The sequence below is a fragment of the Pelophylax lessonae genome (assembly GCF_965119305.1).
Source record: "Pelophylax lessonae genome assembly, chromosome: 1".
Lineage (NCBI taxonomy): Eukaryota > Metazoa > Chordata > Amphibia > Anura > Ranidae > Pelophylax > Pelophylax lessonae.
This window is the reverse complement of record NC_138768.1, coordinates 50,987,549-51,002,392: the sequence shown is the minus strand read 5'-3', so window position 1 is coordinate 51,002,392 and position 14,844 is coordinate 50,987,549. Positions and strand designations below refer to the sequence as shown.

Here is a 14,844-nt window from a genome sequence, read left to right as displayed (position 1 = left end):
GCCGCCCGAAGCCTCGATCCTCTCCCTCTGGTCTCAGCGACGCCGGCATCACTGGTGTGGGCACCCGGCTGTGACAGTTTGCGGCTTCACAGCCGGGTACGCACTGCGCATGCGCGAGTTGCGCTGCACATCTTGATTGGCCGGCAATCTTCTGGGACCTCTGACGTGTGCCAGAAGATTGCAGGGAGGGAGGGGGAGAGAAGAACTTCCGCTCAGTGCGCCGTGGCGCTCCGAGCGGAAGTGGGAGCGGGTACATCTCAAAACTAGGTACCCGCTCCCCCCCCCCCCCCCAAAAAAAATGACATGCCAAATGTGGCATGTCAGGGGGTTAGGACTACTTAAAGCGGAAGTTCCACTTTTGGGTGGAACTCCGCTTTAAGGGGTATCTCCCAATAGAAACATCTGTTGAGAAGGGATTTACTCTTCCTGTCATTTCACTGATGCAGGATGTAAAACAATTTCCCTGGTGGGTGGGGAGAGAGAGACCACGATAAAAAGTGAGACTCTTAAAGAGAGAATGTGCAGTCCTGGGAGATTTGCATGGCTTGGTTCCCAAGTCTGGATGGATTAAAACGGAAATTTACCCATAACAACTTGACAAAAAATATTGTTCTTTAGCAATGAACATACATTTCACATTAATATTTATGCAACCAAAATTAGTGTGTGCTGTAAATGGCCTCCAGCATTGTTCCTGTTTCTTCTTGTTGGAGGCCGCCATTTCGCTAAAGCCCAGCGCCCCTGGACAGGATTCAATCATAAAGCGGAACTAAACCCATCGATTTAAACAGTTTAAAAAAAAGTTACATTCCTGGATTGCCAACTGTCACATTTGTTGGTGTCCACAACCAAACTGTCAAACCATCAAATGACTGGTGTCATAACTGATCACATGTGCAGTTGCAGATCAAATAGAAGCAGCTTCCTTGGCTGAAAGCTGCCAGCAGATCGACCTCTACAAATCGGCAGTGCCTATAAATGGAGAGCAACTGAGCATGTGCAGAGCAGGGTGAGACAGTGTATTCGATTTTTATTTATTTATTTTTTTAATCTTTATTTTTCAAATAAACAGAATATAGAAGAAGCAACAAACAGTCATCAGCGTAAACAATATATGGTAAAGGCAGAACATGAGGCAGGCGATGGTCACAGAAATTAGGGGCAGGTTTGCTGAACATGTAGAGTGTGCCTGTCGGCCAGACAGAAAAATCTTATAAACCTCCTTGCCCGAATGTCTGGGCTTTGCCCCCGGGGATGAACCCCCCAGCGTGGCCCGGTAGCTCTGCGACAGCATATATAACCAACGACTAGACTAAGCTGCCACATCATCAGTAATCATGTTGGTGAAGTAAAAACAGGGTAGGTAGTAAATCAAGAGAAAGAAAAGAACTGCCCCCTAGGGAGCCGGAAAGGAGGAGACATATAGAGAACAAGAAAGAGAAGAGTAAAAAAAAAAAAAGGGGGGGGGGGTCTGGAAGGAGTACGGCTAGGAGGGAAGCTTCAGGCCAGGAGGAAGGACGTTGCAGGGAGAGGCGCCGCCCCCATCCCAGAGACTCAGCACCGGAACCTGGCTTAACCATGTCACTCTTTTGGGAGCTCATCAGCGTAAAACATCCAGCCCGTCCATATGTCCATGAACAGGGATTGCTGCCCCCTGAGTGTCAATACCCTCTTTCTGCACCCATTATCCCATTCACCTCCCGTTTCCACTCAGCCAAAATGGGGCAAGTGGTCTGCTTCCAATGCCTCGAATTAGACACTTGGCAGCGTTTAGCAAAAATGGGGTGGTACTACGTTTGTATCTCAATAGGGGAGTGTACATCATGAAAAAGGTACTGGAACGGGGTGCGTTCCGAAGGGTTGACAGTCCGCTTCTGAATCCAAAGGCTCACTGCATCCCAAAAGGGTCTGAGTAGGGGACACTCCCACCATATGTGAAGGAACGTGCCTTCTTGGCCGCAGCCCCTCCAACATCTGGGGTCTGCGGTAGGGAACATCTGTGCCAGTTTAGTGGGGGTTCTATACCACCGGGAAAGGAACTTCTAGGAGGACTCCTGGACCCATGTGCTGATAGAAACATGTGCCAAACGCATAATCTTGGTGATCTGTTGGGGCGAGAACATCGCTCCCAGCTCTCTCTCCCAGTCCCTGATCTAATAAGGTACCGTATGCGAAACTGTGCCGAGCACTAGTTTATACATATGTTAAAGCAAATGTTAGGGAATCAGGTGGCAACGCAACCCACTTCTCAAAGGGGTAAAGTGTGTCTTTGAGCGAAGTGGGGAGAAAAGTCTAGAGACAAAGTCTGTCAGTTGTCTAGAACGCCAAGAGGACAAAGGGAAGGTGCCAAAACGGGACTGTGGGGTGGCTAATGGAATAACTGTCCAAACGGCGCATATTTCCCACAAAAGGTCTTCCCCAAGCCTGAAAGAAATGTGGGTCCTCACCTGGTGGGAACCAAGGATAGCCCCCCAGAGGGGCCAGCGGAGAGGTACCGGAGGAATAGTCCCCCCCCCCCCCCCCCCGCATTGAGCCTATCCCACACCCCGAGGGTGGTCTTCGTCAATGGAGAGGTCCACTCCGAGAGACCCCTGTCGGATGCTGGTATCCATGGTGCACCAGCTAAATTCCTGCCAGCTAGCTAGCTGAAGTTTTCTCCAAAGGGACCCAGGGGTGTATTATTAGATTTAAAATAGTATAGATACTTATTTTTAATGTTTTACATAGCTGTACCTGCAAAGGGGCCAGCCTGGGGTGATCTAGCAGGACTTTATCTTTTGACTAAAATACCACTTTAACCACTTGCTGCCAAATCACGTAAATGTACGTCATTTGGCTGCAGATGCAGCAATTACCCAGGTACTGTTTTTTTAGAGCTGACGGTTGGATCTCTTGTAATAACAACTGATGCGGCTAACTAAATTACCACACAGCCAGTACTTGCCAGATATTCCTGCAGCTCCTTTAATCACTTCCTTACTGCTGGACGTCATATGACATATTCCTGCCTCTCTCTCATCCCCAACCCCCCCTCTCTCTCTCTCATCCCCAACCCCCCCTCTCTCTCTCATCCCCAACCCCCCCCTCTCTCTCTCATCCCCAACCCCCCCCTCTCTCCCTCATCCCCAGTCCCTCCTCTCTCACCCTCCTCTTTCTTTCACCCACCCCCCCTCTCACCCCCTCTCACACCACACTCTCATTCCCTCTCACTCCCCCCCCTCTCTCACTCCCTCTCACCCACCCCCCCTCTCTCTCTCTCACTCTCTCTCTCACCCCCCTCTTACCCTCTCTCCCACCCCCTCTCTCTTTGACCCACCCCTCTGTCACACCTCTCTAATCCCCCCTCACCCCTCTCTTACTCTTTTCTCATGCCACTCTCTCACTCTAAACCCCCATTCTCTCATCCCCTCCCCCCACTCTCTCTCTCTCTCTCTCTCTCTCTCTCTCTTTGGGCGCCAAAGAAATGTTTGCCCAGGGTCCAATCAATATTAAAGATGGCCCTGTTTGGAACTGCTCATAATTCCCTCTACCTTGACTAAGGCCCCTGTCCCATCAGAAGAAAAACAGCCCCAAAGCATTATGCTACCACCACCATGCTTCACTGTGGGTATGGTGTTCTTTAGGTGAGGTGTTTTTTTGCACTAAACCTTTCTTTTGGAATTGTGGCCAAAAAGTTCACCCTTGGTTTCATCAGGGCAGAATACATTTTCCCACATGCTTTTGGGAGACTTCAGATGTGCTTTTGCAAAATTTAGCCAGACTTGGATGTTTTTCTTCGGAAGAAAAGGCTTCTGTCTTGCCACTCCACCCCATAGCCCAGACATATGAAGAATACGGGAGATTGATGTCACATGTACCACACAGCCAGTACTTGCCAGATATTCCTGCAGCTCCTTTAACCGCTTTCTTAACGCTGGACGTCATATGACGTCCAGGGCTTTAAGTGGGGATATCTGAATGATGACGTCTCTTGCCCGACCTGGAAGTTGTCATTACTGCAGTGATCTCGGCTGGATAGCCGAGATCGTGTTTTTTTTTTTTTTTGTTTTTTTATTTCAGACTTTCCAAGCCTGTAGGGGAGATCTGAGGTCTTATTGACCCCAGATCTCTCCATAAAGAGGACCTGTCAAGCACTAATCCTATTGCAAGAGATGGTATGTTTTCATTTTTTGTAATAGGAATAGAGAAAAAAAAAATTAAAGGGAAAATATAAAAATAAACAATAAAAAATTAAAGTGCCCCCGTCCCTGTGTGCTCGCACGCAGAAGCGAACGCATGCGTACGTCACGGCCACATATGTAAACGGTGTTCATTCAATACATGTGAGTTATCACCGCGAACGTTAGAGCGCGAGCAATAATTCTAGCCCAAGACCTCCTCTGTAGCTCTTAATTGGTAACCTGTAAAAATTTTTAAAGCGGTGCCTATAGAGATTTCTGAGTACTGAAGTTTGGCATCATTCCACTTCTAGATTGTAAGCTCTAATGAGCAGGGCCCTCTAGTTCCTCCTGTTTTGAATTGTATTGTAACTGTATTGTCTTCCCTCACATTGTAAAGCGCTGCGCAAACTGTTGGCGCTATATAAATCCTGTATAATAGTAATAATAATTACACGAGTGTGCGCAATTTTAAAGCGTGACATGCTAGGTATCTATTTACTCGGCGTAACATCTTTCACATTGTACAAAAAAATTGGGCTAACTTTAGTGTTTTTTTTTTTTTTTCATAAAACTGTTTAAAAAAAAAAAAAAGTGTTTGAAAAATTTCTGCACAAATACCGTGTGACATAAAAACTTGCAATGACCGCCATTTTATTTCCTTGGGTCTCTGCTAAAAAATAATATATAATGTTTGGGGGTTCCGAGTAAGTTCCTAGTAAAAAAAAATGATGAATTTTACATGTAGGAGCAGAGTGCCAGCAATGGCCCAAGTATGGAAGTGGCAATGTTGCTGTAGGCCTCTTGGCAGCCTCCCTGACCAGTTTTCTTCTTGTCTTTAAATCAATTTTGGAGGGAAGTCCAGTTCTTGGTAATGTCATTGTTGTGCCATATTTTCTCCACTTGATGATGACTGTCTTCCCTGTGTTCCATGGTTTATCTAATGCCTTGGAAACTCTTTTGTACCCTTCTCCTGACTGATACCTTTTAACTATGAGATCCCTCTGATGCTTTGGAAGCTCTCTGCGGACCTTGGCTTTTACTGTAGGATGCAACTAAGAAAATGTCAGGAAAGACCTACTAGAACAGCTGGACTTTATTTGGGGTTAATCAGAGACACTTTAAATGATGGCAGGTGATGACCCCTATTTAACATGAGTATGAATGTGATTGCTTAATTCTGAACATCCCCAGTTATTATAAGAGGGTGTGCACATATGCAACTACATTATTCTATTTTTTTTCTTTTCATCCCCCCCCCCCCCCAAAAAAAAAAAAAAAGTTTATAGGTCACATAAAGGTGGAAAAAGTTCTGAAATTATTATTTTTTTTTTTTTACATTACAGAAACCAGACATTTTAACAGGGATGTTTAGACTTATTATATCCATTATGTATATATGTATATGTATGTGTGTGTGTGTGTGTGTGTGTATATATATATATATATATATATATATATATATATATATATATATATATATATATATATATATATATATATATATACATTTATTTATTCTTTTAAGTGATCACATACATAAACTCTGTTCTCAGCTGCATAAGGTGCTTAGAAAGGTGGGGTGGATACTGCAGACGGGGTGTGTCAGAGGGAGGCAGAGAAACAGCAGCACACTAATCTTTGCTCTTTCCAGTGACTGGCTGTGCAGGGGGCGTGTCAGCACAAGTCTAACCATTGGATGACAGGCAAGGCTGTGCTCCCAGCACAGCCAGAAAACTGTCCACTGAGATGCATGTTCTCTCCTGCCTGCCATGGCAAGTTTGAAATAGGAAATCAGAGGGACTGGCAGGAACAGCAGGGATTTCACACAAAGGAAGCAATAGAAAGAGAACAGGATACCTTTTAACACAAGTACACGGTACAACACACGCATCAGAATTATGAAATGTTGGGAAACATACACTTTAATTATTGCATTGGTTGGTGAAAATACTGTAACAAGTTCCATTTCAGTGCTTCCTGATGAATGTCTGTTTTCGAGCTGTAACAGGACCGTGACATTTCACAAGTGGCTTTCCTTCAGCTGGGAAATCTCTAATTATTGATGGGTCAGGCTTCTATGTCGGCTGGAAGATTATTGTGCATGATGGCTGGTGTGTTATATGAATCCCACAGACATTGATCATTATTCCTGATTGGCCTCATTTCCTGCTACGGACACAAATGGTTTTGAAATTATTGCCTTTTTATTCTTCCAGTGTGCGCATTTAGGCACCAAAAAGAGACACAATCAGCTGCTTTTTGGTTTGTTCTGATTTATATTATAGGTTATGTGTTTTCCCCGGAGTTCTTGTGATCTGTAGGTGTTATTATTTTGCAGTGGACGGTGGAGTGTAACGAACAGCTGGATGCAAACCGGACTTCACCAAACCGAACTTCGCCAAAAGGGAGAAGACCTTCCTATAACCACAATCAGGTGAGCAAATACTTATGTTCGATTTATGATGGTCTCATTCTCACTTTCCACAATTGGGAGGCATCAGAGGCTGGTTTTACAATGTAGTGTGTTAAATAGGTTGTGTTTTTTTAGCTTTTTCCTGAATTTTGTGTTGCTAAAGCTGATCTCCAGCTTTAGTTTCAGTTTAAATAGGGCCAAACTGGCCCAAACAAACTATATCTCTTACTAACCTATGTGGCCACTGGGTGTGCTGTATAAACTGTATCTAGCTGAGGCTAGGTACGATTCTGTGGGGTGATTCCGAACTCTTCCTTTCTCACACCCGGAACAAGGTAGCGTCGCTCTGAGCAACCCTCTGCCATTCATAGGCAGCTTTGTATTCTATCAATGAATACAAAGCTTCCTCTGATTGGCTGAGTCGGGTAGGCGGGATGATGATGTCACAATCTCGGAGTCAGCCAATCAGAGAAAGCTTGGTATCCATATTGATAGAGTATAAAGTTACCTATGAATGGCTGAGTGACAATCAGACGGAAACTATTTTGTTCCAGTTGCGAGACAGGAAGGGCTCGTTTCGCACCCAGAACTCAGCGCTGTATACTGTTTGTAGCCTCAGCTACGGTACAGTTTATACAGCACACCCAGCGACTGCACTTGTTAGTGAGGGAAGTAGTTCATTTGGGCCAGCTTGGTCCAAAAAACGATTTAAACTGAAGCTAAAGCTGGAGATCGGCCTTAATAAGCTCATCGTACAAATAAAAACCCACCCCACTACCTCCAGTCCAACAATGTTTTTTTAATTAAATGATAACTGATGATGCATTGCTGCAGTCCAGGCCTGCTGCAGACTCGTCTTGGTACTGACCCTTCCTTGTGATGTAATGGGCTGATGAAGTCTTCAGGACCTTGAAAGAAACCCCCCTCTAGGCCCAATAAGAAGTGTCCCTGTCACAAGACTGCAACAGTGACACTCAAAGAAGAACCCTTCTATTCTACAGTAAAGAGAGAATTTGAACCCAGCATGTCACATGACCACAGATTCAGGTAAATATTTGAAATTAGGTATTGGCTTGATTTTTAAGTGGGCCTTCCATGGCAAACAGGAAAAAAATCACCTCGGCCCCGGCTCTGACATTCCAGGATGCAAGGATGACTTCACAATGCCTCCTCGCCGAGCTATGAACTCTAAATCCCGTGAGAATTCCCTCTTCCTATAGGCTGGAGTGCGTTTGACTCTGCTGAAAGGCAAGGTCACGTCAGAAGCATTGGAGGTCTGGGTTGAGGAAAGTCATTTTTTGTTTTTGTTGGTGATCTGTTTGTTTACATATTACTTTTTTTTTTTAAAAGCGAAATTCAGCTGACAGGCAGGATTTTTGACAGTAAAAGATCCTATTGTTCTTTTCTGTAATAAATGCTTCTCCTGGCCTGGCAGTGGTAATGTACATTGAGCCACTAATGCACAGCTCAGAATACATTTACACAAATGCGAAGGAGTGATGTCATTGAGGCCCGGCCATTCAGGCAGCTGAATAGAGTGAGCCTGAAAGGAAGACCGTAGAAGATGGAAGCGCCCGAGCACTGACACTGCAGCGCTGGAGAGCCTCGTTTGACAGGTACGTCTGTCGTAATGTGCTAAAATGCAGTGCATACTAGCGCATTATCTCATAAACCTCCTGGAGGGCCCATTAAAAAAAGACATTTGTGTTGGAGGGGGGCTGCAAAGAAGAAGACATTAAGCTTTGCATGGAAGTTCCACTTTAAAAATATTTGACAGGCTAACATTTACTGGGGAGGGGCGGTAAACCCTGGCTGGATGCAATATTCCCAACACATACATTCAAGAAAATGGCTGTTCAGTAATGCTGGGTGCTGTAATTACCATAGGCTGGAGACCGTGGCAATCAAAGTGAAGAAGTATCCTCAGCACACCAAGGATTCCTCAAAAGGGTCCAAAGCTTTCTTTTCCTGGTCACATGGTAAACAGCTAGGGAACGGGGTGGCAAAAAAGCAGACATTCAGCTTTGTATGAAAGGTCCACATTAAAAATATACAATTGGCAGTTTAGATAGGGTAACATTTGGCAGGGGATGGGGTGGTAACCCTGGCTGGGGGAACATTAAATGCAGGTAAAAACACACAAACACATTCACTAAGATGTGCTAAAATGGATGTAAAACCCAAAATTCCATTAAAAAAATGCTACATTGTGAATCTAGCTTTTGTGGGCCAGTTTCTGATTTTTCTATATTGCTATAATGCTGTAAAACTAATTAGAACTTCACCCTTCTAGTCAGCTTTGGTATCCTGTGCAGGGGATTGGCTGCTATATTTCACAAACAGTACTGCACAGATGAGGTAACAGTTCAGTACTATTGAGAAATACCTCTAAACAAGAATCACAGATCCTAAAATTTACCCCACATATTCAACAAGATATGAGACAAAACTCAAATGTCTGTGGCACCACATCCCTATATATATTGCAAAAAGAGAAAAGTGGGACTTTATAGGTAGCTACTAGTAATCCCATTAAGGAACTTCAGTACTCAATTGGTAAAATGTGTAAGTTTATTATGACAACATTAAAAAATATATATTAAAAATCAAATCATGAACGGTCATATGTAGAAAAAACATGGCAAAATCTCCTCATAATATAGCAAAAATTTCCCCGGTCAGGGTACATGTGTTCCCGGGAGACCTGTAGGAAAACCCATTTGATAGGAACCAAAGTTTTTGCAAAATACCAAAGGTGTTCAGGTCCTACGGGTATCCCAGGTTATTATTGTCAAAGGATCACTACTGTACACGTTTCGCTTATGGCTTCATCAGAAGATCCTATTATAATTGGGAGATACAGTGTAAGAATACATGACATCACATCTTTCATATATTTTAAATCTTCAATATTAGAACAATATATCATGATATCAAAAAATTATTAAATTCAAGAAGTATGAACATACTGAAGAGTGCTCAAGGTACCTACCCAAATCCCAGGGGGAAGGGGACAAGAAGAGACATGAAGCACCCGGAACTGTATGGTGGCACCGAGAGGGAGCCCAGACACACGAGCCCCAGCCGGAAAGGGGTGAGGGAGGGGAGGCACACACACCACAAAAAATCTCTCTATGGTCAAGGCCTTAGGAGTGTCATTCAGGAGCCAGTAACATCTAACAAAAGTAGTGTAGGTGTAATCAGTATATAAATCCAAAAGCGCAATAAATTACTGTCCCCAAAAACATATTCCTGTGTATAACACAGGGAAAAAAGGGGTTGATTTGAATTATTACAGGTTCTCCACAGAAAATAAAATGCCTCATCCATGGATCATGCAATATGCTAAAAAAGCGATTCAATAAATGTACAAAACATGTACAAAAAGTATATAATCAAAAATTAATAACCGTATGTATGTACATTTACATACTGTTATACGTTTACATACGTTTACATACTGTCATACATTATGCATTTGAGCCTCCCAACCCTCGAACACTCCGTCTTCCCCAATAGTTACCTCTCGCTAATACTAAAAGAGGGTCCCCCTATTTTTTTGTCGTCTTTTCTCTCCATTTATTATCCACTCTTGCTTATTTAGAAAAAGACACAGCCCTCCTCCGAGGAGCCCTCCCATGACCCGGACACAGCATGATCCCCTATGGGGGTGTCTGGAGTATGGGACGGATTCCCCTGAGACATACACATTCTGTGCGACTCACAATATGTTTGCTGGGTCTCCCCCATAACAGTAATCTATACATTCACTTTTATCGGTGGTGATATTGTATTTTCTCTTTTCTTCTCCAATTTAAGAGTTCTTAAGTTTCCCCTTTGCTGTTGACCTTGTTACATGTCTAATATTACTCTGCATTGTAATACAAGGTCTTTGTAAACCTACTGTTATTCATCTGTTCGTGTTCACCAAGAAATTTAATAAAATGTTTTTGAAAAAAAAATAAAAATTAATAACCGCGCTAGTGAATAAATAAATAAAAAAGCTGCAGTTTCAAGTTTGACAACACCCAAACAAAATTAATAAACAAGCTGCGCTAAACAATATAGATCAATCATATATATAAGTGATCATAAAAACAATAAATAAAGTGTCAGATTAAAATTAATTTAAACAAATTTAACACATAAAATTGAATATGTGCACTCAATGCATTACATAGTGTCCATAAATTGAATGCACACAATAAGTAAATTCTATAAAGTGTCCATAAATCAATAAGGTGACTTGTGTAACAAACAATTGATAATGCAATCCACCACGAGTGCTGTGATCCACAACCGATAATAAGGCTGCTTACCAGACGGTAAGAAGTATAGGGACTAAATATCAAAACTGGCGATCAGCAGGTTTCCAGCGGGATATGGATGATGGCCAAGAAGAGGGTATAACCTGGAGATCCCCCAAATGGTAGCCCGACAAGGTTAGCTCAGTACGCATCAATGGACCAGCATCATGCAAAAGAAAGCAAGTAGGGACTCCATAGCGTAAAACCACCAATGCAAAATGTATTAAAAAAAGGGCATACATTTACAAAAAGGTAGTATAGTTGCGCAGTAGAAAACAAAGCAAGCCGCAGGCCGGTCGGCTGTTCCGCCTGTCTTCCTGGATATGAGGGGTGACGCGGCGTGCTGATGTGGGGGGATCCAGGATGCGTCCACTCGGATTTTCCCATCTCCCTTCTATAAATATAGGAGTGAGATGGCTCCAGGTAAACAACCCTCCACCCCCTGCTTGTACAATCTCTGTTAGACCTACCAACAACCATGTAGTGCACGGGCCTGCCTGATTGTAGATAAATGAATTGGATGGTGTAGGTGGGTCCTGATATTACATACAGATTACAGTAGCTTTGGTAAATCTAAAGGAGATGTAAAAAAAAAAAAAATTGCACAATCAGACTGTAATCTATATGGTGACCCCCAAGGGAATTGAATGCTTTTCTGACACGAAGGAAAAAAATAGACATATTGAATTTTTTTTTTTTTGCACTGCTTTTTTCAGCTGCTCAAGTTTTCCCAGCACCATCTTCACATTTTTATCAGTACCTACCTTCCCACCCTAGCTCAAACATTCTACCTGTGAGATGGAATGATTAACACACTCGCCATTTGTCTTCCTGAGCGCCGGCTCTGCTCTTCCCTGTAATTAGTTATTAATTAAACGTCAGCAGTGTGATTAAATGCCAAGGAAAGTATGCTGAGGAATGGCATTAATGGTCACTACTGTACAAAAGCCACACAACACCTTGTTGTTGGAGGTTTTACAAGGTAATGGATTACTGGTTCCTATTAATGACATCGCTAAGACATGCCTAGTTGATTAAAGTAGACCTGTATTAAACAAAAAAACTTAATAAAATAGGACTTCAGGTTTTTCTCTTTAAAGGCTTAGTTCACTTTTTTTGTAGCATAATTTAAAGTAGAATTCCAGGATAAATCTAACTAATCTCAAGCATGTTTTCCTCCTTCTGAAAGCCATCTCCGGAGAGCCGACCGCTCTACCGCGCCTGGCCCCGCCCCTCTTCCCCGGGACACACACGCCTTCCCCGGGATACACACGCCCACTTAACACGCTGCTGCCCAACCGCCTGCTCTGACAGCCTGGCCGCCCGAAGTCTCTGTGCTCCCAAGTCCCAACGGCTGTCCATGGGGCACATGCGCAGTAGCTCAATCCCACGGACACAGGGACTGGACGCAGAGACACTTGGACTTCATTATATTCGATATACACATACATCATAGGTTTAACCTGTTGCCGACCGCCCACCGCAGTTATACGGCAGCAGGCAGCCGCTACCAGGCGAATCGCCGTAGCTGTACTTCGCTCGCTCTCGGGAGTCTAGGGGGCGAGCGTGCGCTTGTCAGCGGGGAAGCTGATGCAGCCTGACACCCGGGATCGCTCCCCGATGAGAGAAAACAACGGTCAGCTGTTGTAAACACAGCTGACCGTTCTTTTCCCTGGTATGTCATAGAGCCCCTGTGATCCTTCTATATAGGATCACTTGTCTTTATGGTCATTTGAGAAGCCACGCCCCCCCACAGTTAGAATCACTCCCCTAGGCTCACATTTAACCCCTTGATCACCCATAATGTTAACCCCTTCCCTGCCAGTGTCATTATTACAGTAACAGTGCATATTTTGTTAGCACTGATTACTGTAGTAATGTCACTGGTCCCCCCAAAAGTGTAAAAAATATCAGTCAGGGGTCCGATTTGTCCGCCGCAATGCAGATTGCCGCCATTACTAGTAAAAAAAAAAAGACACAAATCTTTTCCGGTAGTTAGTGGACATGATAACTTTTGCGCAAACCAATCGAAATACGCTTATTTTTTTTTTTTTTTTTTACCAAAAATATGTATCAGAAAACAAATTGGACTAAAATGTTAAATTTTGATTTTTACATTTTTTTTTCTTGAGAATGTCATATAGCAGAATGTGAAAAATATTGTTTTTTTTTTTTCAAAATTGTCGCTTTTTTTTTTTTTTATAGCGCAAAAAATAAAAATTGCACAGGTGATCAAAAACCACCAAAAGCTCTATTTGTGGGGAAAAAAGGACTTACATTTTATTTAGGTACAGCATCGCACGACTGAGCAATTCTCCGTTTAAGTAATGCAGTGCCGAATCGCAAAATAGGGCCTGGTCAGGAAGGGGGCAAACCCTTCCAGTCTTAAAGTGGTTAAAGAGCCCATTTTTTTTTTTTTTTCCAAGATGAAAAAAATTACCTTTTTTTTTTTTTTTTCCATTTCTTTTTTTTTTTAGTGTAGATGTGAGATCTGACGTCTTTTTGACCCCAAATCTCACATTAAAGACCTGTCATGCTTATTTCTGTTACAAAGGATGTTAACATTCCTTGTAATAGGAATAAAAGTAATCAAAAGTTTTTATTTTTTTTTTTTTAAACTGTGTAAAAATAAATAGGAAAAAAAAAAATGAAAGCGCCCCATCCCCGTTAGCTCGCCGCAGAATCGAACGCATACCCAAATCACGCCCACATATGTAAATGGTGTTCAAACCACACATGTGAGGTATCGCCGCAATCGTTGGAGCGAGAGCAATAATTTGAGCTCTAGACCTCCTCTGTAACTCTAAACTGGTAATCTGCAGAAATTTTTAAAGTGTCGCCTATGGGGATTTTTAAATACCAAAGTTTGTTGCCATTCCACGAGCATGACATGTTGGGTATCTATTTACTCGACGTAACATCTTTCACATTAAAGAAAAAAAATTGGGTTAACTTTACTGTTTTCTTATTTTTTATTAAAAAAAAAACTTTTTTTTTTCCAAAAAGCTTTTGTTTATAAGACCGCTGCGCAAATACAGTGTGATAAAAAAAATATTGCAACAATTTCCATTTTATTCTCTAGGGTCTCTGCTAAAATATATATATAATGTTTGGGGGTTCTAAGTAATTTTATAGCAAAAATAAACCTGATTTTAACTTGTAAACCACAAGTGTCAGAAAAAAGCCGGTCCAGAAGTGGTTAAACGAATGGTACCACAACCCAATGCCCATAGTACCTTTTAATGAATATGCATTGCAGTAACACACAGTATAACGCCCGTCCCTGCAGTGCACATGTGTGGAACCAGCTTTAAAGAGGTGATCCCAGCAGATAGATGTTGGCTTGGACACCAGGAGTTGTATGCCCACAGGCTCCAGGGATGCAAATACAGTCCTGTTTTCCGTAAATCACATCTCTGGAACTTTCAGGCATCCTGCAGAAAAAAAGTAACCCCCCCCCCCCCTCCTGTACTTTGGTGTCTGTATTTAAGATCGATTTCACAGGAAATCACATGTAAAGTCATGGAGAAGGGAGGCACAATAGTGACAGTCGCAGGGGTAGGCTAAAAAGAGGTCCGTCTTTTGACGTGGATAGGCTGAGCTGTGGAAGAACTAGAAGTCCCAGCATGCTTTGTCAGCCAGTGACACACCCCCGATCTTGTCTGGTCTGTGCCATGAAATTGTTAATGGGATGAGCGGTGTCTGGGCCCTGTGTGTGCTGATGTAGCAGTAGCACGTAGATCAATACAACATTAAAGCCACTATGTTTAATTAATGTTGTAATTTAGAGCTTTATCGGTCCACAAGGAGTGTCAGGCAGCAATTGTTTCTGTGCTGCTTAATAAACTTCGTCCTATGGGCATGTGACAGAAAGACCAGTGCAGCCATCTAGTCAGCCAGAGCTAAAATCCACAAAGTGTGTGGTTCAGATATAAGTTGGAAGGTAGCGCCATCTAGTGGATGC

General features: G+C 42.9%; 1 protein-coding gene across 1 annotated transcript in view; it reads left to right on the top strand.

Annotated features, from left to right (window-relative positions):
- CTIF (cap binding complex dependent translation initiation factor) overlaps nt 1–14,844 on the top strand; it is a 419,667-nt gene that overhangs the window by 102,794 nt on the left and 302,029 nt on the right. The window contains exon 4 of the mRNA XM_082254608.1: nt 6,499–6,594. Within this exon, the coding sequence (XP_082110734.1) occupies nt 6,499–6,594 (96 nt within the window). The remainder of the gene's footprint in view (nt 1–6,498; nt 6,595–14,844) is intronic.